The following is a 26084-nucleotide window of genomic DNA, read 5'->3' as shown; positions in this document are numbered from 1 at the left end:
CAATTTGCATGTTTTTACTTTCTTTATGGCTAAAGTATACATTCTGTGTTTGACTCATGCTTCAGGAAAATAACATGGGGGAAAAAGGAAAGGAGTATTTTATTTTTAAAGGATTTAGGGTATATGTAACTAAGAAACTTCTATTTTTAATCTTATTCTAACTATAAGGCAGAATTAAACTCAGAGAACTTTTTTTTTTCAGGTTTTTTTTTTTTATTGAGTTATTGATAGGTTACAATCTTGTGAAATTTCAATTGTACATTAATGTTTGTCAGTCATGTTGTAGGTGCACCACTTCACCCTTTGTGCCCACCCCCAACCCCACCTTTCCCCTGGTATCCACTAAACTGTTCTTGGTCCATAGTTTTAAATTCCTCATATGAGTGGAGTCATACACAGATTATCTTTCTCTTGCTGGCTTATTTCACTTAACATAATTCTCTCAAGGTCCATCCATGTTATTGCAAATGGAATGATTTTGTTCTGTTTTGCAGCTGAGTAGTATTCCATTGTATATATGTACCACATCTTCTTTATCCATTCGTCTGTTGATGGGCACTTAGGTTGCTTCCACATCTTGGCTATTGTAAACAGTGCTGCAATAAACATTGGGGTGCACAGGACTTTTGGGATTGCTGACTTCAGGCTCTTTGGATAAATACCCAGTAGTGGGATGGCTGGATCGTATGGTAGTTCTATTTTTAGTTTTTTGAGGAATCTCCATACTGTTTTCCATAGTGGCTGCACCAGTTTGCATCCCCACCAGCAGTGTATGAGGGTTCCTTTTTCTCCGCAACCTCTCCAACATTTGTTGCTATTAGTTTTAGATATTTTTGTCATTCTAACGGGTGTAAGGTGATATCTTAGTGTAGTTTTGATTTGCATTTCCCTGATGATCAGCGATGATGAGCATCTTTTCATGTGCCTATTGGCCATCAGTATATCTTCTTTGGAGAAATGTCTGTTCATGTCTCCAGCCCATTTTTTGATTGGGTTGTTTGATGTTTTGTGGTTGAGTTGCGAGAGTTCTTTATATATTAAGGATATTAAGCCTTTGTCAGATATATGACTTGCAAATATTTTTTCCCAGTTAGTGGGTTGTTTTTTTGTTTCAATCCTGTTTTCATTTGCCTTGAAGAAGCTCTTTAATCTGATGAAGTCCCATTTGTTTATTCTTTCTATTGTTTCCCTTCTCTGAGAAGGCATGGTGTCCGAAAAGATCCTTTTAATACCGATGTCAAAGAGTGTACTGCCTACGTTTTCTTCCAGAAGCCTTATGGTTTCAGGTCTCACCTTTAGGTCTTTAATCCATTTTGAGTTTATTTTGGTGAATGGTGAAAAAGAATGGTCAATTTTCATTCTTTTACATGTGGCTTTCCAGTTTTCCCAGCACCATTTGTTGAAAAGACTTTCTTTTCTCCATTGTATGCCCTCAGCTCCTTTGTCAAAGATAAGCTGTCCATAGATGTGTGGTTTTATTTCTGGGCTTTCACTTCTGTTCCATTGATCTGTGCACCTGTTTTTGTACCAGTACCATGCTGTTTTGATTACTGTAGCTTTGTAGTTTGTTTTGAAGTCAAGGATTGTGATGCCTCCCGTTTTGTTCTTTCTCAGGATTGCTTTAGCAATTCGGGGTCTTTTGTTGCCCCGTATGAATTTTAGGATTCTTTGTTCTAATTCTGTAAAGAATGTCATTGGGATTCTGATTGGGATGGCGTTGAATCTGTAGATTGCTTTAGGTAGAATGGACATTTTAACTATGTTTATTCTTCCAATCCATGTACATGGAATGTCTTTCCATCTCCTTATGTCGTCATCCAACTCTCTCAGAAAGGCCTTGTAATTTTCATTATATAGGTCCTTCACTTCCTTAGTTAAATTTACCCCAAGGTATTTTATTGTTTTTGTTGCAATTGTGAATGGTATTGTATTCTTGAGTTCTTTTTCTGTTGGTTCGTTACTGGAGTATAGAAATGCTACTGATTTATGCAAATTGATTTTATACCCTGCAACGTTGCTGTAGTTGTTGATTACTTCTAACAGTTTTCCAATGGATTCTTTGGGGTTTTCTATATATAAGATCATGTCATCTGCAAACAGCGAGAGTTTCACTTCTTCCCTCTCTATTTGGATTCCTTTTATTCCTTTTTCTTGCCTGATTGCTCTGGCCAGGACCTCCAGTACTATGTTAAATAAGAGTGGTGATAGAGGGCATCCTTGTCTCGTTCCTCTTTTCAGGGGGATGGGGTTCAGTTTTTGCCCATTGAGTATGATGTTGGCTATGGGTTTGTCGTATATGGCCTTTATTATGTTGAGGTAGTTTCCTTCTATGCCCATTTTGTTCAGAGTTTTTATCATAAATGGCTGTTGGATCTTGTCAAATGCCTTCTCTGCATCTATTGAGATGATCATGTGGTTTTTATTCCTCAGTTTGTTGATGTGGTGTATCACGTTGATTGCTTTGCGGATGTTGAACCATCCCTGTGTCCCTGGTATGAATCCCACCTGATCCTGATGTATGATTCTTTTGATGAATTGCCGAATTCTGGTTGCCAAAATTTTGTTTAGAATTTTTGCATCTATGTTCATCAGTGATATTGGCCTGTAGTTCTCTTTTTTCTTGGTGTCCTTGTCAGGTTTTGGTATCAGCGTGATGTTGGCCTCATAGAATGTGTTAGGAAGTGTTCCATCTTCCCTAATTTTTTGGAATAGCTTGAAAAGGATAGGTATTAAATCCTCTCTGAAAGCTTGGTAGAATTCCCCAGGAAAGCCATCTGGTCCTGGGGTTTTATTCTTTGGGATGTTTTTGATTGCTGTTTCAATCTCTTTCCTTGTGATTGGTCTGTTCAAATTGTCTGCCTCTTCTTGAGTGAGATTTGGAAGATTGTAGGAGTCCAGGAATTTATCCATTTCCTCTAGGTTATCCATTCTGTTGGCATATAGTTTTTTGTAGTATTCTCTTATAATCTGTTGTATTTCTGCAGAGTCTGTTGTTGTTTCTCCTCGCTCATTTCTGATTTTGTTTATTTGAGCTTTCTCCCTTTTTTTCTTTGTAAGTCTGGCTAGTGGTTTGTCGATTTTATCTATCTTCTTAAAAAACCAGCTCTTTGTCTCATTGATCCTTTCTACTGCCTTTTTCGTTTCAATAGTATTTATTTCTGCTCTGATTTTTAGTATTTCTCTCCTTCTGCTGACTTTGGGCTTCATTTGTTCTTTTTTCTCTAGTTCAGTTAGGTGTGCTTTAAGGTTGCCTATTTGGGATTTTTCTTGTTTGTTAAGATGTGCCTGTATTGCGATGAATTTTCCTCTTAATACAGCTTTTGCTGTATCCCATATGAGTTGGTATGGCATGCTATCATTTTCATTTGTTTCCAGGTATTTTTTTATTTCTTCTTTAATTTCTTCAATGATCCATTGCTTGTTCAGTAGTGTGTTGTTTAGTCTCCACATCTTTGTGCCTTTCTCAGCTTTTTTCTTGTAATTAATTTCTAGCCTTATAGCACTATGGTCTGAGAAGATGCTTGTTATTATTTCAATTTTTTTAAATTTGTAGAGGCTTGCCTTGTTTCCCAACATATGGTCTATCCTAGAAAATGTTCCATGTGCGCTTGAGAAGAATGTGTATTCAGCTCCTTCAGGGTGGAGTGATCTATATATGTCTATTAAGTCCAATTGTTTTAGTTTTTCATTCAGCTCCACTATTTCCTTGTTGATTTTCTGTCTGGATGATCTGTCCATTGATGTGAGTGGGGTGTTGCGGTCCCCTACTATTATTGTATTGTTTTTAACATCTTCCTTTAGGTCTGTTAATAGTTGCTTTATGAATCTTGGTGCTCCTGTGTTGGGTGCATAGATATTTATAAGCGTTATTTCTTCTTGATGAAGTGTCCCTTTGATCATTATATATTGTCCCTCTGTGTCTCTCTTTACCTGTCTTATTTTGAAATCCACTTGGTCTGATATGAGAATTGCAACACCTGCCTTTTTTTCCTTGCTATTTGCTTGAAGTATTGTCCTCCACCCCTTCACCCTGAGTCTGTGTTTGTCCTTGGGGCTGAGGTGTGTTTCCTGGAGGCAACAAATTGTTGGATCTTGTTCTTTAATCCATTTTGCCACTCTGTGTCTTTTTATTGGAGAGTTCAATCCGTTCACATTGAGAGTGATTATTGATGCATGTGGACTTAATGCTGTCAATCTGTCGCTCATTATCTTGTTTTCCTGTGTTTCTTTTCCTGTGTGCTTTAGACTACCCATTTAATACTGCAATTTCTTATGCTGGGTTTCTTAGATTTTTCCTTATCTATGATTTGTGACTGTGTTCTGTACTTTATTTTAGTGTCTACCTTGAAGTTTGTATTTAGAATCTCGTGTATAATATAGTCTTTTCTCTGGTGGTCTCTTACTTACTCGACCAATACTGATTTAGACCCTTTGCTCTTCCCCTCCTAAATAATTATTTTCATTTTTGATTCCAACTCGTCTTATTAATTTGTAGTGAGAGTGCTAAGATCGTCCTTGTTTTGATAGTTTCCTTATTTTTACCCTAATGCTATAGTTGAATATTTGCTATCCTGTTCTGGTTCCATCCATCGGTCTCCCTAGTCTGTGGATTGTGTCCCCTTTCTCCCTTTTTTCTTTTTTCAAGTATGAGAGCCTTCTTGAGGATTTCTTATAATGGAGGGCTTTTAGTTACAAATTCCCTTAACTTTTGTTTGTCTGGAAAAGATTTAATTTCTCCCTCATATCTGAAGGAAATTCTTGCTGGATAGAGTATTCTTGGCTGAAGGTTTTTATCCTTTAAAGCTTTGAATATATCACTCCATTCTCTCCTAGCTTGTAGGGTTTCTGTAGAGAAATCCGCTGACAGTCTGATAGGGGCTCCTTTATAGGTTATTCTCTTTTTTTTTTCTTACTTCCCTGAGTATTCTCTCCTTATCATTCCTATTTGCCATCTTTACTATTATGTGCCTTGCAGTGGGTCTTTTTACATTGACAAATCTAGGAGATCTAAAACCCTCCTCTACACACATTTCTCCATTGATCCCTAGATTTGGGAAGTTCTCTTCAATAATTTCGTTAAGCACACTTTCTGCTCCATTTTCCTTTTCCATATTCTCGGGAATTCCTATGATCGTTATGTTCTTACTCTTCATTGAATCCATTATCTCTCGGAGATTTTCCTCATTTTTTTTAATTCTTAGTTCTCTTTCTTCCTCTGTCTGGCGCCATTTAGCCTGTCTGTCCTCGATTATGCTGATTTGCTCCTCTAGGTTGTCTACACGGGCATTCAGGGAATCCGTATTCTGTTTTATCTGGTCCATTGTGTTTTTCATCTCAAGTAATTCTGTTTGATTCTTCTTTATGATTTCAATCTCTTTTGTGAAGTAACTCCAGAACTCGGCTTGTTTCTCTATCTTTCTCTCTACCTCATTGAGTTTTTTGATTATAGCTGCTCTGAATTCATTATCACTTAGTTTACCTAATTCCAAGTCCTCAGGACTTAATTCTGTGTTTTTATTGTTTTCCTTCTGGTCTGGGGCTTTTATAAATTGCTGGATGGTAGAGGAGCGGTTTTTTCTCATGGTGGTAGAATTCAGTTGCAGTTACAGCCTGTCGCCACGTTCCGGCGCCTCCGAAGGTGTAAAGCTAGGTTTATGATCTCCTCCTTCTTGGTATAGTAGGTCTCTAACGAGCTGGCATTATGTTTATTCTCTGAAATTCAGTTCTTCCAATCTTTTGTTGTGTTTTGGAGGGGAGAGAATCCCGGGTCAGCTCACCCTGCCATTTTGCTCCCTAGTTTAAACTCAGAGAACTTTGAACCTTTAACCTACTCACTTCATTCATTTATTCAACAAATGTTTATTGAGTTCCTACTGTGTGCCAGGCAATTTTAGACATTGGGGATACTGTTGTGAACAAGATAAATAAAGCACAGGCCTTCCTTCATCTTGCATTATAGTGGGGGAGACAGTCAATGCACAGGTAAGCAAATGAATACTTAACATAATTTCAAGTAGTGATCAATAGTATGAAGAAAGCAGAGCACAATTGAGAGCAGCAGATAAGTTGGAATTAGGAGTGTCTTACACGAGATGTTCAAAGAAGGCTTTGCTGAGGAGGTGCTGTTTGTGAGACAGCATGAATAATGGAGTGAGTTGAGTCATGGGAAGCTCTGGCAAAGAACATTGCAGGCAAAGGAAACAGCAAATCTAGAAATTCTGAGACAGGAAGAATCATACCACATTTAAGGAATAGAAAGATGACCAGTATGGTTGGAGTAAGTAAGGAGGAAACTGATAGAAAGTGAGGCCTGAGAGGTAAGCAGGGGGCAGACTTCATGTAGTGCTTTGTAAGCCAAGGTAAGGAGTTTGTATTTCTATTGGGAAGCCATTGGAGGGCTTTGATAGGGGAAGGTGTGGGGAATAGCTTATTAGCTCTGTTGGGGAGAACTGAGAGGCAGCAAGACTAGAAGTATGAAAAATAGTTGATAGGATGCTTTTGTGGTGGTATAGTCAAGAAATAATAGTGGCTTGGACTGTAGTGATGTTAGAGATGATCAGAAGAAGTTAGACTTGGGATATATTTTGAAGTTAGAGCCAACATGACTTGCCTGGTTTGGATAATGGAAAACGAAGAAAAGAATAATTAACAGTGACTCCTTTTTTGCTTTGGGCAACTAGGTACAAGGAGTGATAATGATATGGGAAAAACTGGGGAGGAACAGGAGACTTTTGGTGGTAAAGTATCAATAAAGTTTATTTTACGCATAGACATCAAGCGAACATGTTGAGTTAAGGTGGAAGGGGACAGATGCTTCTAAGATGATCCTTCAAGTATATCAGTATCTGAAAATTACACGATTGTTTCCCTTTATGTCCCTACTTCTTAGCCTAGGGCCTGTTACAAAATAGACATACAGCGGATATTGGATGGATGGATGGATGGAAGGATAACTAGGCATACATTCATACATTTGAACAAACACGTTGTCCTTTGTATAAAGGCATTTATAACAGAATAACAACCCTAATAATATCAAATACTTACATAGCACCTACTCTGTGCCAGGCACTGTTGTGAATGCTTAACATGTATTAACTCACTTAATTCTCACAATACTGTGATTTAAGTTAGTATTATTATCATTAGTATCTCTACAGGTGAGAAAAGAGAGTCATAACAAAGTTAAGCAACTTGTCCAAGGTCATGCAGTCAGTAAGTGGCCGGGATTTGAACCCATGTGGCATGGCTCCAGAGTCTGTGCTCCTATCCACTGCACTATACTTCTTCCCATTATCATGACATACTCATTATTGTAAACCTATATCTCTATATCTTTGTGACCACTTGGGTTGGGGGAGATGGAATAATAAAAGGGATACTTGAGTGAAACATGGAGACTGTTGGTGAAAAAAATGCCACCTAACCCTTGGAGGAAGAATTCACTTATTATAATCCCACTGTGCTAATCTGAAGCACAACCAGGTAAACCATATCTGAAGAGAAAGCAAAATGCCTGATTAGTAGCATACCTAAGTCCTATTAAAAGGCTCAGTTTATTTGCATATTTTTGTTAGTCTCAGGGTATCCTAAAATGTCTTTGAGAGAAAAATGTGATTAGGCCACTCCTGGTGAATATATGTGGATTTCCACCCATTCCATTTCAGTTAAATAAAGATACTTGGTTTGTCAATGGCTACAAGATGTAAAACATTAAGTATGCCGTACATGCATTAGCTGGTGGTGTTAACATTACTTTACTCAGATGAAAGCCATTACTCAGATTGCACTTCAGAGTTCCCCTAATGAATGTAGCAAAGAATGACATGACATAAAAATTACTTTCTGGGGGTTGCAGAATAAACCAGTATTGTTTATTTTTTAAAGATTTAGTTTTACTTAGTTTATTATGGTTTTAGTCATACAGAAGTTTTCAGTTTTCTCTGTAGTCAGATCAGTTTATCTGTTTTCTTTATGATTTTGGGTTTTGATCAAAGGTACAAAGTCCTTTTTTTATCAAGTAATAAAGATATTCTCTTGTATTTACTTCTAGTACTTTTTCAATTTTGTTTTTTAATATAAGTAATTGACTTTCTATATACTGTGAAGGTGTAATGATCTAACTTTTTAAAAAATTGCTGACTAATTTTTCCAACACTTTTTATTGGATAGACTATTCTTCATATTTTCACAAAGTCTACTTTAGTCTACAGTTTTGTATATTTACTTACTGATGTATCACTTCCCCTTTTGATATAAACCCGGCATCTTGACAGTCTGTCTGTTGTCTTATCCTTCTTAGTTCAGGCACTAAAAGAATAGAATACATATGGCCCTCCTGTTTTGAACTTGCAACCTCCAAAAAATTAAAATTTTTGAATCACTGTTTTTAATGGTTCTTACTGCTGGTCTTACTTTTTGTAAATGATATTTTTTAAATTATACTTTTAGACTTTTGCTTGGAATGTAGAAATGTAATTATTTTTCATATTGATGTCATAATGGTAACCTTGCTAATCTCTCTTATTCTAATAATTCCTCTGTAGATCCTTTTGAGTTTTCTTTATTGATAATCAAATTATCTGTGAATAATGTTATTTTTGTTGTTTCTTCATTTCCAATCCTTTCGTCTTTTATTTCTTTTCCTTATCTTATTGAGCTGGTTGGAACCTCAAGTACAATGCTGAATAGAATGCACAATCATGGGCATTCTTCTCTTGTCTCTGACTTTTTAAGGGGAATGCTTTTAATGTTTCACCATTACATATAATGTTTGCTGTGGGTTTTTTGTTTGTTTATATATGCCATTTATCAAATTAGGAAGTACCCTTCTGTTCCTGGTTTACTAAGAGTTTTGTTTCTTTTTTATTTTATTACAAGTGGGTTTTTTGTTTTTTTTAAAGATTGACACCTGAGCTAACAACTGTTGAGAATCTTCCTTTTTTTTTTCCTGCTTTTTCTCCCCCAATCCCCCCAGTACGTAGTTGTATATTTTAGTTGTGGGACCTTCTAGTTGTGGCATGTGGGACACCACCTCAGCATGGCCTGATCAGCAGTGCCATGTCCACGCCCAGGATCTAAACTGGCAAAACCCTGGGCTGAAGCAGAGTGCTTGAACTTAACCACTCAGCCACGGGGCCAGCCCCTACAAGTGGGTTTTTGAATGAGAACTTTTCTGCTTTGATTTTGTTGAGATTTTTCACCGTAGATTTATTAGCAAGGTGAATTGCATTACAGATTTTCTGATGTTGAACTACTCTTGCAACCTGGATAAACTCAACTTAGTAATGATATGTTCTCTTTTTAACACTGCTGATTTGGGTTGCTAATATATTTTATGTAAGATTTTCATATCTCTGTTCGTGAGTGAGAATGGGCTATAATTTACCTTTTTCTAATCTCCTTGACAGGTTTTAGTATCAGTGTTTTACTTGCCTCATAAAATGAGTTGGACAATATTTCTACTTCTTCCATTCTTGGAAAAGTTTGAGTAAAAGTGGAATGATCTGTTGCTTGAATTTTTGGTAGAATTCTCTGATAAAACCAAAGGTGATTGATGTTTTCTTTGTGGAGAGATTTTTAATAACTGATTCAAATTCTTTAATAATTTATAGGACTATTGAGATTATTTTATTTCTTATTTTCATTTATATTTTTATAGAACTTTCCACTTAGTCTAATTTTCCCCAATTTATTGACATAAAATTATGCCTAACAGCCGCCTGTTATCTTTTTAATCTTTGTGATGATGGTCCCACTTCTTGTTCCTAATACTGTTTTATCTGTCTCTTTTCTTTTTCTCAATCTGCTGGAAGTTGGTTTATTTTATTAGGTATTTCAAAGAACCAATTATTAGCTTTGTTGATCAGACTGTATTTTATCTTTATTTTCACTTTCATTAAATTCTGCTCATATCTTTAGTATTTCCTTCTTTCTACCTTCTTTGGGTCTTTTCTGTGGTCTTTTTCCCCTAACTTTTCATTTCTTTTCTGATATAAGCATTTAAAGTTATACATTTTTCTTGTCCTTTATTTTGTGTATAGTAGAAAAATTAGCAATCAGTATTTTCAAAGTGGAGAAAAGTATCTCCTTCTGATGTCTAAATTGCTACTATCAATTGTAACTAAATTCATAGTGCTCACCCTGTCAGACAATATGATTTTGATATATACATGGAAAAATCATACTTACCAATGTTGTTTTAATGTTATCTTGTTTCCATACAGGATTCACCTTTATTTGATCTTATTAAACAAGCAAAGGACCGAGAAGGCCCAGCTGATCACCTTGAATCTGCTTGTACTCTCAACCTTCCTCTCCAGAATAATCATACTGCAGCAGACATGTAAGTAGAGTGTATCTTATGTTATCCACTCAGCCTGCACATGGATTTTGAGCATGGTGTAATGGGAGAGACTATATAGAAGCTGTAGGGAATAGAATTTTGAGTAAGACATTGTTCCTGCTTTCAAGAAGCAGGAGTATAAGATATATGACCCAAGTAAAGGTCATATAAAGTAGTACAAAGTGCTACTGAAATCACTCGGGTTTGCTGTAATGTGGGCAGTTTTCATGGCAGAGATGGCAATTTAGATAGGCCTTGAAGGTGGAATAGGATTTCAACATGGAAACTGGAGAGGAGGAAGGAGACAGAAAAGTGTTCCACGAGTCAGACGTGGCATGAACCCAAAGCATAACAGCCAGGAAAGCAGGAAACATTTTTCAGGGAGTGCAGGTCAGTGCATTTGGAGTAAAGCATAGGATAGGCATAGGGAGTAGTGGGGGATATGAGACCAAAATGGTTGATTAATGGATGGCGATGATAATGGAAGAAGCAAGCAATAGCTAACATTTATTGAGGGTTCACTATGTGCTGAACAGTTACCTAAGTACTTCAGATTTTTTTTTTAAATTTAATCTTCATAACAGCCCTGTAGGGTAGTAGATACTGCTATCAGCCTCAGTTATCTATAAAATAGGAATTACAGGAAGAAGCTAACTTGCCAAAAGTCAACAGAAACTAAACCCAAGCAACCTGACCCCAAAGCCCATACTTTTAACCGTTCTAGCTACACTGCCTTTCTTGGCAGTGTGTCGAATGTTATGTTTTATGTAGGAATTGACGTTACAGTGTTCTGTGGTTAGTGCAGTGACTATTTTCCAGAGATGTCATTTTCATGCTAACTTGTACCCAAAGTATTTCTAGCATGTAGAGCCTCTGCCTTCACATATAAATTTGTTTGTTAGGCAATACATTAATATAAATAAGTTAAGCCTTATCTTTTTCTTTAATTCAATAAGCAGTTATCTGTTAAATGCCAGGAAGTGTTTTAGGCACTGAGACTACAAAGGAGAATAAGATGGGCTAGGTCCTTCCCATCATAAGAGCCTAACATTCTGGAGGAAGGAAATAGACAGTGGACAAATAAACTAATGCATAAAGTGATTTTACTGTATAATAAGTTCTTTAATTGAAATAAACAGAGTGATGTGAAAGAGAGAAACTGAGAGAGTGATAGAATGTTTAGGGAAGCTTTCTCTGATGAAGTGATATTTGATCTGTGACCTCAAGGACAAGTGGATGCTGGCTAGGCAAAAGTCTGCTTGATGTGCATTCCAGGCAGAGCAGATGGCAAGTGCAGTGGCCCTAGAGGAGATCAAACTTAGCTGGTCTGAGGAACAGAAAGAAATCCCAGTGTGGCTGGAGAAGAGTGAGCAAGAGGAGACATACAGGACGAGGTCGGAGAGGCAAACTGGGGCTAGACCTTGTAGGTTCCCATAGGCCATAGAAAAGAGTTTGCATTTTAGAAGGGCAGTGGGAAAGCATTAAGGGTTTAACGAGGCGTGAGCTTGCTATATTCAGTAGTCCAAGTGAGAAATATAGATGACTTGGGCTAAGATATGTCAGCAGAGATAGAAAGAAATGGAAAGATCTGGGATGTATCTTAGAGGAAGATTTAATAGAACTTGGTTTTGCATTGAATTTGAGGATCTGGAAAAAGGGGAAATTAAAAGTAACTCCTAGGTTTTTGACTTAAGACTGGATGTAATGTGGAGCCATTTATTGAGATGGGAAGTACAGGGGGAAGAAATCAAGAGTTCTGCTTTGGGCTTCTTAAGTTTGAGATTCAAATAGTGGTACCCAGTAGGTAATTGAATATTTGATAGTAGATCAAGAAACACTAACTTCTACCCAAGTTAAGTCTGTCTACCATAATTGTCAGTTAGTGAATTGAAGAGAAATCCAAGATTGATAGTAGACTAGGCCCTGGAACTTATAAAATCATTATGATGGCGATTTCCTTTTCCTCATGTACTACTTAATATACTACATGTGGTAGAAACATCCATAGTAAGGTACAGATCCTACTTCCTGCTCAGAATTATTTCTCATATACTAAAACAAAATTGGAAAGTAGACCTTGATTATCTTGTAAAATAAAGGGCAACACAGAGCAGTGGAACATCAGAAATTGAGAGGAAGTATTTACTAATATCTCTGCCTTGATTTATGTCTGACAGATTTAGTATACAAGTGTAAATCTGCTTTGATAACTTTATCTGAAGTATTAATTCATAGAATTCTGTACTATATAATTTTGATGAGTGTATGTGTGTGTAACTTAACTCTTATATATATGAACCATAGTTATCAATAAAACATTTTTAAGAGGAATATTACAACACTGTTTTGGTATCAATAACTTGTTCTTTTAAGATGGAGTTATCTTATAATCTCAATCCCACTATAAAATTATTAAAATGAAACATCTATACATATACAGCTTTTTTAATCAGTAAGGCAGTGATTCCCAGGTAAAGCCACTTATTAAAATAGAGTTGGAAATGATAATGACAAGCTTAGTTTTCCTATTAAGCTATCTTTTCCAGTGTCTATTTAAATAGCCTGCGCAAGGAATTTGGCTTAGAATAACAGACTAAGTAGATGAGATGTGTTTGGATGCATGTGTACAGCCGTGTGTGCATGTGTGTGTGTGTGTGTGTGTGTGTGAGAGAGAGAGATATTCTTAGGAAACTTCAAATGAAGACTTTTCCTTTGAATATATCTAGGTATCTTTCTCCTGTAAGATCCCCAAAGAAAAAAGGGTCAACTACACGTGTAAATTCTACTGCAAATGCAGAAGCACAAGCAACCTCAGCCTTCCAGACTCAGAAGCCAGTGAAATCTACCTCCCTTTCACTCTTTTACAAAAAAGGTTAGTAGATGATTACTTTGAAGAGCATGGACTCTGAAACCAGGCTGACTGGGTTCAAATCATGGCTCTTCTGCATACTAGGTGTGACCTTAGGTAAGTCACTTAATATTTCTATGCCTCAGTTTCCTCATCTGTCAAATGGAAATGATAATAACCTACTTTATAATAATAATAATCTACCTTATAGGTTTCTAAGATAATTGAATGAATTAATACATAAAATGCTTCCAACAGTGCCTAGCACATAGTAAGCGCTGAGAAAGTGTTAGATGTTGTTATTGTTTCTGCTATTGCTGCTGTTGTTATGCATTCAAATTAATGTTTGGAAATATTTGCTTCTGACATTACTTTTGCTGTTCAGGTCTGTATGTAGAGTTGAGATTATACAGTGTGCTGTGGCCTAGTGCAGGCGTATTTCCTGGCAACCAGGTTGTATAGCATTCTCTGATTCTGTGTGTATGTGGTTGGGCAGGGAGGTTGGTTTGTGTGTCTGTGCATGTGTAATACATTACAAGTGCACACTCATTTGGAGCTCTTTGAAGGAAAGTGAAAGGCCAGATCCTCTACAATAAATCTTTTTTCTGATTTTATTCAAGTCAGAAATATACTAAGCTCTATAGGCATATTTAGATAGCCCTTAAGTGAGTAGTGGCTCCAAAGTGTGGTCCCCAGTGAGCAGAGTCCACCTCACCTGAAACGTTGGAGAAAGAAGAATCTTTGCTTGGGCCCCACCCTAGAAGTACTCAATCAGAAACTCTAAGATGAGGCATAAAAATACTTATCTCAAACCCTCCACACAAGTCTAATGCATGCTAAAGTTTGAGAACCACTGCGATAAATTAACTAAAAAATTGTGATTGTCTTATGCAAGTCTTTGAAAAGTACATTTAAACCAAAGGTCATTATATTTAAAGTAGATGGAGGAAAATTCAATTTTGTGGATTCCTTTTCTCCTAATCTGTATTCCAATAGCATTTTTTTGAGAGTAATTAAGTTTCAGATCACAGTCATCTTACCACTTAGGTAATCTACAGGTCTATCATTTTTCAACAGAGTATGCTTCATTGGTATTTTATAGACAAAAACACTGTTTTTTGTTTTTAGAATTGGAAAAATTAATAGACACTGACAATTCCATTATTTTTAAAAATAATTATCCCTCCTGAATATTAATAAGAATTTCCAACATCTGTAATGAGTGATTACCAACAGAAGTGAAACAAACCTTTTTTGGTTTGTCAAAATTCACAATATCTTATGATCTTTCTTCTTCTACCTTCCATCTCTGCCTCAGTTTCATGCTGTAATAGTTAATTCAGGAAGTAGTATTTTGCTTTTTATGTACCTAGCACTATGCTAAAACTAGGAATCATTTATTCATAAGGAAAATAGTGGTAGAGGTGAGGTTACTGTTAAAATGCTACTTAATAGTATTATGGTTATAGCAATTTAATCTTTTGAAAAAATCCACTTCTAAGTCAAAATGAACAGTAAGCACGACTAATTCCCTTCTCTCTCCAGTGTATCGACTAGCATATCTTCGACTAAATACCTTGTGTACACGCCTTCTGTCTGACCACAGAGAGCTAGAACACATCATTTGGACCCTTTTCCAGCACACCCTGCAAAATGAGTATGAACTCATGAGAGACAGGCATTTGGACCAAGTAAGAAAACATGCAATTCACCTACTTATTTGTTAACTATGTGCTGATTTCTTAAGAAAAGGTTAGATTCAAATGAGAAGCTTAGATCAATTTAGTAGACTTAATATATATTCACTTGTTGGCAACTTTTTATATTTTTGCTGTAATTCTTAAAAATTAGAGCTTGAGAGTATTTCAGTAACTTGACTTCTACGATGACATGAAGGATCTTATTGGCAAAATCACTGAAGAAACTGTACTGTAGGCTTTTTCTGTGTTGTGGTAAGCTAGATTTCATTTTAGTGTGAAAAAAAACTTGAGACTTAAGAACCAGTTTATCTAACCAGTGCCAAATGAATGAATGAATGAACGAACAAACTAAGGAATGAGTTAATTAATTAATTGATTTACAGAGAATGATCCCTCATATCTTCCTTTTTCTTCTCTGTAAACAGGATAATAAGAATATTTTTTGGTAACAGCTTTATTGAAATATGATTGACATACCATACAAATTACACATTTAAACTGTATAATTCAGTGGCTTGTAGTATATTCACAGAGTTGTGCGACCATCTCCAAAATCAATTTTAAAACATTTTTATCATGCCAAAAAGAAACCCTGTACTCTATAGCACTCACCCTCCTATTCTCCCACCCACTCCAGCCCCGGGCAACAAACACTAATCTACTTACTGTCTCTATGGATTTTCCTATTCTGGTCATTTCATATAAATGGAATCATATAATATGTTATCTTTGTGTGTCTAGCTTCTTCCACCTAGTAAAATGTTTTCATTGTTCAACTGTGTTATAGCTTGTATAAGTACTTCATTCCTTTTTAATACCAAATAATATTCCATTGTATGGATATACCACTTCATGTTTATTCATCAATTGATATACATTTGAATTGTTTGAAATTTTGGGCTACTATGAATAATGTTACTATGAACATTCATATACAAGTTTTTGTGTGGACATGTCTTTTCATTTTTCTTGGGTATTTACCTGCAAGTGGAATTGGTGGGTCATATTGTAACTCTCTGTTTAACCTTTTGAGAAGTGGCCAGATTATTTTCCAACATGGCTACACCATTTTATGTTGTTACCAGCAGTGTATGAGGTTCCACTTTCTGCACATCCTCACCAACTTGTTATTTGCCTTTTTGATTATAGCCATACTAGTGAGTATGAAGTAGTATCTCTTTATAGTTTTGATTTGCATTTCCCTGATGGCTAATGATGTTGATTGAGCATCTTGTCATATGCTTATTGGCCATTTGTATATCTTCTTTGGAGAAATATCTATTCAGATCTTTTGCCTTTTTTTTTTTTTTTTTGCTGAGGAAGATTCACCCTGAGCTAATATCCATACCTGTCTTCCTTTATTTTTTAGTACGTGGGCTGCCAGCACAACATGGCTGCTAAGAGCAGTGTTGGTCTGCGCCTGGGAACTGAACCTGAGCTGCCCAAGTGGTGTGTGCTGAACTTAACCACTAGGCTGCCAGGGCTGGTCCTGCCTATTTTTCAATTGGATTGTCTTTTTTTAGTATTGAGTTATAAGAGTTCTTTACATATTCTACATACAAGTCCCTTATCAGATACATGATTTGCAGATATTTTCTCCCATTTGTGAGTTGTCTTTTCACTTTCTTGATGGTGTCCTTTGAAGCACAAAAGGTTTTAATTTTGATGATGTTCAATTTATCTTTTTCCTGTTATTACTGGTGCTTTTGGTGTCATATCTAAGAAACAATTGCCAAATCAGAGGTCGTAAAGATTTATTCCTGTTTTCCTCCCAGAGTTTTATAGTTTTAGCTCTCACATTTAGGTTTTGATCCATTTTGAGCTCGTTTTTGTATGTGGTATGAGGTAGGGGTCCAACTTCATTCTTTTGTATATCACTGCTATTGTTCTAGCATCATTTCTTGAAAAGTCTTTTCTTTCTCTATTGACAGTTGTTGAAAATCAACTAACTGTAAATTTGCAAATGTTTACTTCTGATCTCTTAAATCTATTCCATTGATGTGTATGTCTCTTCTTATGCCAGTCCCACACTGTCTTGATTACTGTAGCTTTGTAGTAAGTTTTGAAATAGGGAAGCATTAGTGCTCCATTCTTGCTCTTCTTTTTCAAGGTTGTTCTAACTATTCTGAAACTTGAATTTCCATATTAATTTTAGGATCAGCTTGTCAATTTCTGCAAAGAAGCCAAGTGGGATTTTGGTAGAGATTACAGTGAATCATACATCAATTTGAGTACTCTCATCTTAACAACACTAAGTCCTCCAATCCATGAACATGTGATGTCTTTACATTTATTTAGATCTTTTTAAATTTCTTTCAATAATGTTTTGGAGTTTTCAGCATACAAGTCTTGCACTTGTTTTGTTAAATTCATTCCTAAGTACTTTATTCTTTTTTTTTTCCCTTTTTCTCCCCAAAGCCTCCCAGTACATAGTTGTGTATTTTTAGTTGTGGGTCCTTCTAGTTGTGGCATGTGGGATGCCACCTCAGCGTGGCTTGATGAGCAGTGCCATGTCCGTGCCCAGGATCTGAACTGGTGAAACCCTGGGCTGCTGAAGCGGAGCGTGCGAACTTAATCACTTGGCCACGGGGCCGGCCCCAGTACTTTATTCTTTTTAACACTCTTATAAATGGAATTATTTTCTTAATTCCTTTTTTGGATGGTTCATTACGAGTATATAGAAATACAGTTAATTTTTGTGTATTGATCTTGTATTTGACAACCTTGCTGAAGTTGTTTATCAGTTCTAATAGTTTTTTAGTGGATTCCTTAAGATTTTCAATATATAAGATCATGTCATCTGTGAATAGATATAGTTTTACTTCTTTTTCAGTCTAGATGAATTTTATTTCATTTACTTGCCTAATTGCCCTGGCTAGAACCTCCAATACAATGTTGAATGGAACTGGTGAGAGGGCACTTCTTTGTCTTGTTCCTGATCTTGTTACTGAACCGAAAATGGGTTTGCTTCCTGGCAGGTTAAAATCAGACTCTGGACCAGAAATAGCTTGTTTGTAGCAAATGGGAGGCCACAGGAATCATTTCCAAAGTCATGGCTATCCCTGAGCACGAGACAGCGGGGGCCTTTTATTTTGGATGGGGAATGAATAGTCAAAAGGGAGAGGTGGGTATTCGCTTGCCCAGGCTCAGCTGGAAAAGTCCTTCCACATACACTGCAGGGTATGGTAATAAGGCCTAAGCTCCTCCTGGAGAGATCTTAGCATTAAAAATGAGGCAAAGGTCATATGCTTCGCTCCTGTAATGGGGTTTGGTCTAGTTCAGGTGGTTGGTGGTTGCATCTCGTAACATAACAAAAAGAAAAATTGAGAGAAACAGTTAATGCTTCCAAACCCTGCCCTGAGTTCCTCAGGGCATTTAGTTGGTGACAGTCTTAGGGGAAAGCATTCAGTCTTTCCTACAGGAAATTAAATTTCCATTTTTTGAAGCTAAAAAAAAAGGTAACAGTACTTTTTAGAACACAACTATGTAACAAAATTCTGACTATTTTTACATTACATTTATTTACTAGATTATGATGTGTTCTATGTATGGCATATGCAAAGTGAAGAATATAGACCTTAAATTCAAAATCATTGTAACAGCATACAAGGATCTTCCTCATGCTGTTCAGGAGGTAGGCAATCTTCCATGGTAAGATTTTTTTGTATATACCCATATCTACAATAGAATAACTTCAGTCATTAATTAGATCATATATTCTGACCTTACTATATAAATTCACATATCAATTTTTTACTTTTATATTATTGGTTAATTATTTGTAACTAAAATGAAATTGGAAAGTTAACGCACTTTATAAGTTAATAAGGAATACTATATCCCTGCACTAAGGAGGATATCTGTAATACACTTTTACATGTGTATTAAAATATGTATATATGATCTGTGACATTTCACTTCTGGTAGAGCATCTATAATCCAAGCCTAGCAAGGCTTTTTCAGATTATTTTTTCCCTATATAATATGTGCTTCTTACTGTTAAAAAGTTTTATGAACTATTAAAAAAGAAAATATAAAGAGAGAAATTCCCAAATTCATTTAACAACTGTTTTTGCTCTTCTTCCTCAGACATTCAAACGTGTTTTGATCAGAGAAGAGGAATATGATTCCATTATAGTATTCTATAACTCGGTCTTCATGCAGAGACTGAAAACAAATATTTTGCAGTATGCTTCCACCAGAGTATGTTGAAAGTATCCTTTGATTGGGAAAATCTAATTATAAAGCAATGAATCTTACTAAAACATTAAATAATCTACTTTTTTGTTTTTGCTCTAGCCCCCTGCCTTGTCACCAATACCTCACATTCCTCGAAGCCCTTACAAGTTTTCTAGTTCTCCTTTACGGATTCCTGGGGGGAACATCTATATATCACCCCTGAAGAATCCATATAAAATTTCAGAAGGTCTGCCAACTCCAACAAAAATGACTCCAAGATCAAGGTTTGTGTTTTCTCTTTAGGGAAGTGGTAAAGAATAAGAGGGGATTATTTTGATCCAAACATAAAAATATCAAGCCTTCTTCCTTTAAAATAAGCTAGACTCGGGGCTGGCCTGGTGGCGCAGCAGTTACATTCACACGTTCCGCTTCTCGGCGGCCTGGGGTTCGCTGGTTTGGATCCCAGGTGTGGACATGGCACCGCTTGGCAAAAGCCATGCTGTGGTAGGCATCCCACGTATAAAGCAGAGGAAGATGGGCATGGATGTTGGGTCAGGGCCAGTCTTCCTCAGCAAAAAGAGGAGGATTGGCAGCAGATGTTAGCTCAGGGCTAATCTTCCTCAAAAAAACAAAAAAAATAAGCTAGACTCTTGAGTTGCTTATTTATATTAAGTGATATAAGTAATTTATATTAAATTCTTATTTGGGAGGAAAGAAAGATAATCTGTTTACTTTAAATGGATTTACAAAAAGTGTCATCAACTTTTCTGGCTGCTGGGGTCTGTTCTTTTGTAAAGAGAACCAGTTTGGTAATAGGTTTCAAGTCACTTTCATATTTTTGTAAGTTGCCGTTCTGGTAAATAAAGTAGATTCTTTTTGGTTAAGAATTTTTATTCTGTAGTTTATTGACTGCCCTGTAAACTCTTTCTGTGGACCTGTTCATCCTGCTTTGTTGTGAAAATCTAGATGACTGATTAAATGTTGATGATTGTAAATTAAGTCTTTAGAAGTCCATCCCTAATTCTGCTTGTGGCTTCCGCATATTACTTTGGGCAGGTCTCTATGTCTACTTTAGAACAGTGCTGTGGATCAGGGAAATGATGAGTGTGAACCTGTTTTAAACTCTCAGATGAAAGGTTCTGTGCAACAAATCATTATATTATCTTCCACATCGAACCTCAAGTGCTCTCTGGCTTTGAAGTATACTTCAATTGACTTATTATATATTATCATGGGCTATTTGAAACTGACTTTATTTGTATAAAGTGGGAGGCAAATTAGCTACTATAGTTAATGTAGTCTCATCTTAGAAATTGTCAGCCCATACCTTTGTACTTAATGGACCAAAAAAACAAGGAGAAGGAGATGTATTAACCCCTTGGAAAACGTTTGTGAGATGTCTTTAATTATATAAGTAATGTACACTCATGATAAAAATTTCAAACTCTACGAGAAAAGATAAAGTAGAAAATAATTGTCAAATGATATAAATGCTCTTGTGTGCCCCTGTACCATCCTTTGTTTATTTGGTGTTCTTATGGTTGAGTATCTATACTGATATCTACAACTTATATTGTAAGCTGCTAAGATTCCGCACCATGTCTGTTTAATTTACGCAGTTCTACACCACCACATGAAAGTGTGTACTTAGGTAATTTTTAATGATGATAATTAATCCATATTATGTTCATAATGATGGCTTTTGCTGGTCTTAGTGAAATCACTTCCGGGTTGGGGTTATTTAGCAAAAAACTCATATTCTGAAAATCCTAATAAATCATTGATCAGGCATTAAGAGAACCTTAACACACTACTTACCCAGCATATTTAGGTATTTTGATTAATCAGATATCTATAAGATGATGGCCACTTATCAAGGAATTGGAGGAGAATAAAATCTATATATCTACTAATTCCATGCAGATATGATCAAATCTTTGTTATGTCAGGCTAATGCTGCTCTTTAGCTGATTGTCATATACATAAGTTACATGGTTCAAACAAATCAATAGAGGTGTCTGATTCTAGGGTATATGATAAACAGCCTTTACTGTATATCCATATAGATCCTAATTAGAATTCTCATTATTGGAGCTGGCCCCATGGCCAAGTAGTTAAGTTTGCATGTTCCGCTTTGGCATCCTCGGGTTCGCCAGTTCAGATCCTGGCACGGACATGGCACCGCTCATCAAACCATGCTGTGGTGGCATCCCACATAAAAGAACCCCCCTATGGTTGGGGTATACAACTATGTGCTGGGGCTTTGGGGAGAAAAAAAGAAGAGGAAGATTGGCAACAGATGTTCGCTCAGGGCTAATCTTCCTCACCAAAAAATATATATATATATATTCTTATTGTTACTTAATACAGTAAGTTTTTGCCAAATGTAACTTGAATTTTTAAAGAGAAAATGTAAAAGAAATTTTAATTGATTTACCCATTGATTTATGAAGAATTAAGTAGGGGTAAATTTAAAATGTTCTTTTATCCTCTTTAAATGTGGACATTGGCAAAATAGGTTCTTGCAGATATGTAGTTCTTGGCTTTAAAAATCTAAGAGTCCAGCTGAGTGTATGATTAGTCTGGCACTGTTAGAATAAGCCCCCAATGAGTATAATTTGTCAGTGATTCTGGGGGTAGAGGAGACCTTTGATTTGGTATTTCTGATAGTTGAGAGTGATGTGTGCATGTTTATCTCTGCACAGTTGTATTTGATAGTCATTACTAATTTGTATTTTATCTTAACTTGACAGAATCTTAGTATCAATTGGTGAATCATTTGGGGTGAGTATATTTTCTTTCTATGAAATACAATGGCATGTACTATAACTATAAAAGAAATTGAAGATTTCTATAATTTGAATTTATAAATGCTATTATTATTCAAATACCTCATCCAGGTACATTGCATAGAATTTAGAAGACAGATATATACATTAAGATTTATTTTCAAATCAGATTTAATTTCAGGTCGTACTCATAATTGGTGAATATCAAAGCTGTACAGTCATGCATGCCTTAACGACAGGGATATGTTCTGAGAAGTGCATATGGACTGCATATATGATGGTGGGCCCATAAGATTAGTACCATATCTGGGTGTGTTGTAGGCCATACTATCCAGGTTTGTGTAAGTACACCCTTTGATCTTCGCCCAGTGACGAAATTGCCTAACGATGCATTTCTCAGAACATATCCCTGTCGTTAAGCCATGTGACTGTACATATATATGTGTGTGTATATATATACATTCATGTATATACATACAAAAATATGTATGTATTCACTAATTATGAATATGATTTGAAATAAGATACTCCAAAATATAACCACCACCATCTGAATGTCAGCAGCCAGTCCCTACCTACTGGTCTTCTCCTTCTGTACATGTACATACTTTTGCTTGTCCTTCCTCTGAGACTTCTTGGACATTCTTTCTCTGGCAAATTGATTAGGAATTGGTTACATGAGACTCTGCCCCAGGGTAAGTGGCAGGGCACGTGGATGTCTTTGTTCCAGAGGGCTCTGAGGGAAATCTCAGCTTTGAAATAGGTGTTCTCGGCTGGGAACCTACTGCTCCACTGGGCCTTCCACTAACAGAACTAATTCAACAGTCCTGTACCAGTGTGCATTATTGTTAATCATGTTCACCACCCCCACCCCTCCTGCCTACATTAGTTATTTACTGCTGCATAACAAATCACCCCCAAGCTTAGTAACTTAAAACAAACATTGTAAAATCTCAGTTTCTGTGGGTCAGTAATCCAGGCACGGCTTAGCTGGGTCCAGGGCCTCCCCTCCCAAGGCTGCCATCAACGTGTCAGCTGGGGCTGCAGTTATCTCAAGACTCAGTTGGAGGAGGATCTCTTGCAAACTCATTCCTGTGACTGTTGCCTGATCCTTGATGGCTAGCAGCTCAGGCTGTCAGTTCCTTGCCACTTGGGCCTCTTCATCTGGCTATTCACTACTCAACACAGCAGCTTGCTTCCCCCAGAACGAGGACTCTGAGAGAGGGGAGGTGGGAAAGAGGGAGATAATGAGCAATATGAAAGTCATGGTCTTCTTGTAACTAATACTAGACGTGACGTTCCATCACTTTTGCCATACCATTTTTCTCAGAAACAAGACAGCACTAGGTCCAACCCGCACTCAAGGAGAAGGGGATTACACAAGGATGTAAATAGTAGGAAGTGGGGATTAGTGAGAACCATTCTAAAGTCTGCCTACCACTTCCCCAAATGAAATAACTACAGAGACATAATAGTTTGTATGCTAAAAGACCAACTGTTAAAATACCTTAAATAGTAAATGCTGTGACGTGGAGCTCAAGATAGGCTGCAGCTGTCAGGCTTCCCAAAGTAGATGTGGGACCACATAAGTAAGCTTGGACCTGGATAGGTATAGAGTAGTGCTCTTTAAACTTTTCTGCTTGCCATACTTTAAAAAGAATTGACAAAATGTTATACGTACTTCTGCATTTTAAAGCTGATAACTAATAATCTTATACATTTAACAGGTGCACAGGATTTAGTTTCTATCATATTATATATGTGCTCCAAATATATTTTCCATCAAACCTGTTTTTGCATTTTATTTTTAAAAAACTAGCTCATTTAATTTTTGGAAAATAAAGCATAATTAGCCAAGCTAATCCTCACTGTCATATCAATCAGTCAAATCAGACTTAATTTCTATGAGAAAGTCTGACTTTATCTTTTAGTTCAAACGAACGTGTTCCTGTACATCCCCAAGATAATCACCTCACTCTGGTTCTAAAATAGATAAGAAATAGAATTTTTGCATGTGGTGTCCCTTGGATAAAATAAGGTGGCATGCCCTCTTTGGTATTTCTCAAAGTAAAGCTTCCTTTACTTTGCTACGACAGGATTCTCCCTCAGGAGATACATGTTTCAAATCATCTCCAGTAATACTGAATGGATTCAAATTCTTACATCTTTTCAATATTTGATTTTTTATTTAAAAAACTATGAATTAGCATTTTGACAAATATTATATCAATGATGGTTTAAAATATATTAACTATATGACTTGTCAACATAATACCCATAAAGTGAGTCCAAAATTATTATTCAGTGGACATTTCACCTCTTTATAAATTCTTGTGGCATTCTTGCTGGTTATATAATGCCCTCAAAAAAAAGAAAAGGTCAAAAACAAGGTTCCAGAAAGCTGTTCGAGCTCTACATGCTTCTGAGAAGTAGCCCTGGTTTGTGTGGGAGTGACTTCCAAAAATGAGGAACCAGGACTTTCAGAGTAGTAGTCAGAGTTGTTGGAGGAAGAGCCTCATGGGAAGAGACAAGATGATTTAAAAAGAGTGAGTATTTAATTGAGGTAGAGCTACTCAGAGTACAGTCACTATGATTTTGAGATTTTTCATATCTCTTATTTGGTCCAATAAAGCAGAAAATTAAATTGCAGGTATTACCTCTGCCTGATTTTTGACACACTCCAAACTGCAGCTAAGGGATGCTAACTACAAAATGCTGGCATGTAATGATGTAAAATAAAGAATTCTGTAATTTGTAGACTTCTGAGAAGTTCCAGAAAATAAATCAGATGGTGTGTAACAGCGAACGTGTGCTCAAAAGAAGTGCTGAAGGAAGCAACCCTCCTAAACCACTGAAGAAACTGCGCTTTGATATCGAAGGGTCTGACGAAGCAGATGGAAGGTAGGAGCAGTTTAGAGTGTTTCTCAGTAGCCTAGCTGGTCATCAGAGCATCCAGGGTGCCAGTCTGCTCCTGACTTCCACCAATCCCTTTCCTGCCAATTTTATTTGGAAATTGTGAGGATTGCTCAAAATAAGGTATGTGATGCATCCCAAAGTTAAAAGCATCATATACATTCATGTACTGTCTACTGAAAATAATTGAAAATATCAGATGTTTAAAAGCTGATTACTTTTTTACAAAGCTATTGACAAAAGTTACTAGTTTTGATTAACATTAGATTTTAAAATGCTTACTCTTGAAAAATATTAACTACTATGTTTTATAAGAACCACTGAAAAAATATATAGGATCATAAATTTGTCACATTTATATTTTAAATGGTTTGTTTATAAACCTTTGAAATTAAAAGCTACTTATTAAAATAAGAGCATAAAATAAGTCATTGAAAGCACCATAATTATTGGAAATTTGAGTTTTCCATTTATACCTATATGTATGAAATATTTTGTATTTTTTTAATCTGCAGTAAACATCTCCCAGGGGAGTTTAAACAGAAACTGGCAGAAATGAGTAAGTACTTATCAGTTCACTTTATGTAAATGAAACAGTTGTTTACATTGCAAAAAGCCTTTTCATGTTATCAAAGAATAAATACATATAATTCCTTCAATTAGTGGACTTGCTTATGCATTTAAAATATAGTTCAATCAAGAATGCATTATATATTTGGGGTTGGCCCAGTAGCGTAGTGGTTAAGTTTGCACGCTCTGCTTCAGTGGCCTGGGGTGTGTGGGTTCGGACCTGCACACCGTTCATCAGGCCGTGCTATGGCCGCGTCCCACATACAAAATAGAGGAGGATGGGTGCAGATGTTAGCTTCCTCAAGCAAAGAGAGGAAGATTGGCAACGGATGTTAGCTCAAGGCCAATCTTCCTCCCCCCACCACAAAAAAAAGAATGTATTATTTTCCTACCAACATTTGTGGTTTAAATGTATGATACAAAGTGAAGATCATCTTTACCGTTTCTAAAATCTTTTGCGCAGGAAGACTAAGAAGTGAAACCACATCTTCAACAGCAATGGGCTGTGGTTAGAAAATATTTTAGGATAGCAGAACTATAATGAGGAACTCTTTAAAGAGTGTTGGATGTAGGGAAGGGTTTTATAGACTTAGCATATATGAACATCATCACCCTTCTGCTATTATGGAACTTTCCTAATTTGGAAGTTTTCAAACTTAATTTCAAACAAAAGTTTTCTGTTACTAGAAATCAGAATTTTGGTGAACACCAGATCATTTTCCAAGTTATATAGAGGACAT

General features: G+C 36.3%; 1 protein-coding gene across 6 annotated transcripts in view; it reads left to right on the top strand.

Annotated features, from left to right (window-relative positions):
- RB1 (RB transcriptional corepressor 1) overlaps positions 1 to 26084 on the top strand; it is a 155259-nt gene that overhangs the window by 125701 nt on the left and 3474 nt on the right. For 5 of the 6 annotated variants that reach the window (XM_070578233.1, XM_070578232.1, XM_070578235.1 and 2 more), the window contains 9 exons: positions 10227 to 10345; positions 13072 to 13217; positions 14739 to 14884; positions 18423 to 18527; positions 18983 to 19096; positions 19193 to 19356; positions 21826 to 21856; positions 24620 to 24762; positions 25290 to 25333. In XM_070578233.1, coding sequence (XP_070434334.1) covers positions 10227 to 10345; positions 13072 to 13217; positions 14739 to 14884; positions 18423 to 18527; positions 18983 to 19096; positions 19193 to 19356; positions 21826 to 21856; positions 24620 to 24762; positions 25290 to 25333 — 1012 coding nt within the window. Of the gene's footprint in view, positions 1 to 10226; positions 10346 to 13071; positions 13218 to 14738; positions 14885 to 18422; positions 18528 to 18982; positions 19097 to 19192; positions 19357 to 21825; positions 21857 to 24269; positions 24408 to 24619; positions 24763 to 25289; positions 25334 to 26084 lie in introns of those variants that run through there. The other variant, XM_070578236.1, reaches the window with a different exon arrangement.

This window comes from Equus przewalskii, chromosome 16 (assembly GCF_037783145.1).
Source record: "Equus przewalskii isolate Varuska chromosome 16, EquPr2, whole genome shotgun sequence".
NCBI classification, from domain to species: domain Eukaryota; kingdom Metazoa; phylum Chordata; class Mammalia; order Perissodactyla; family Equidae; genus Equus; species Equus przewalskii.
Note: the sequence above shows the minus strand (reverse complement) of the source record. Positions and strands in the feature narration are given on the sequence as shown.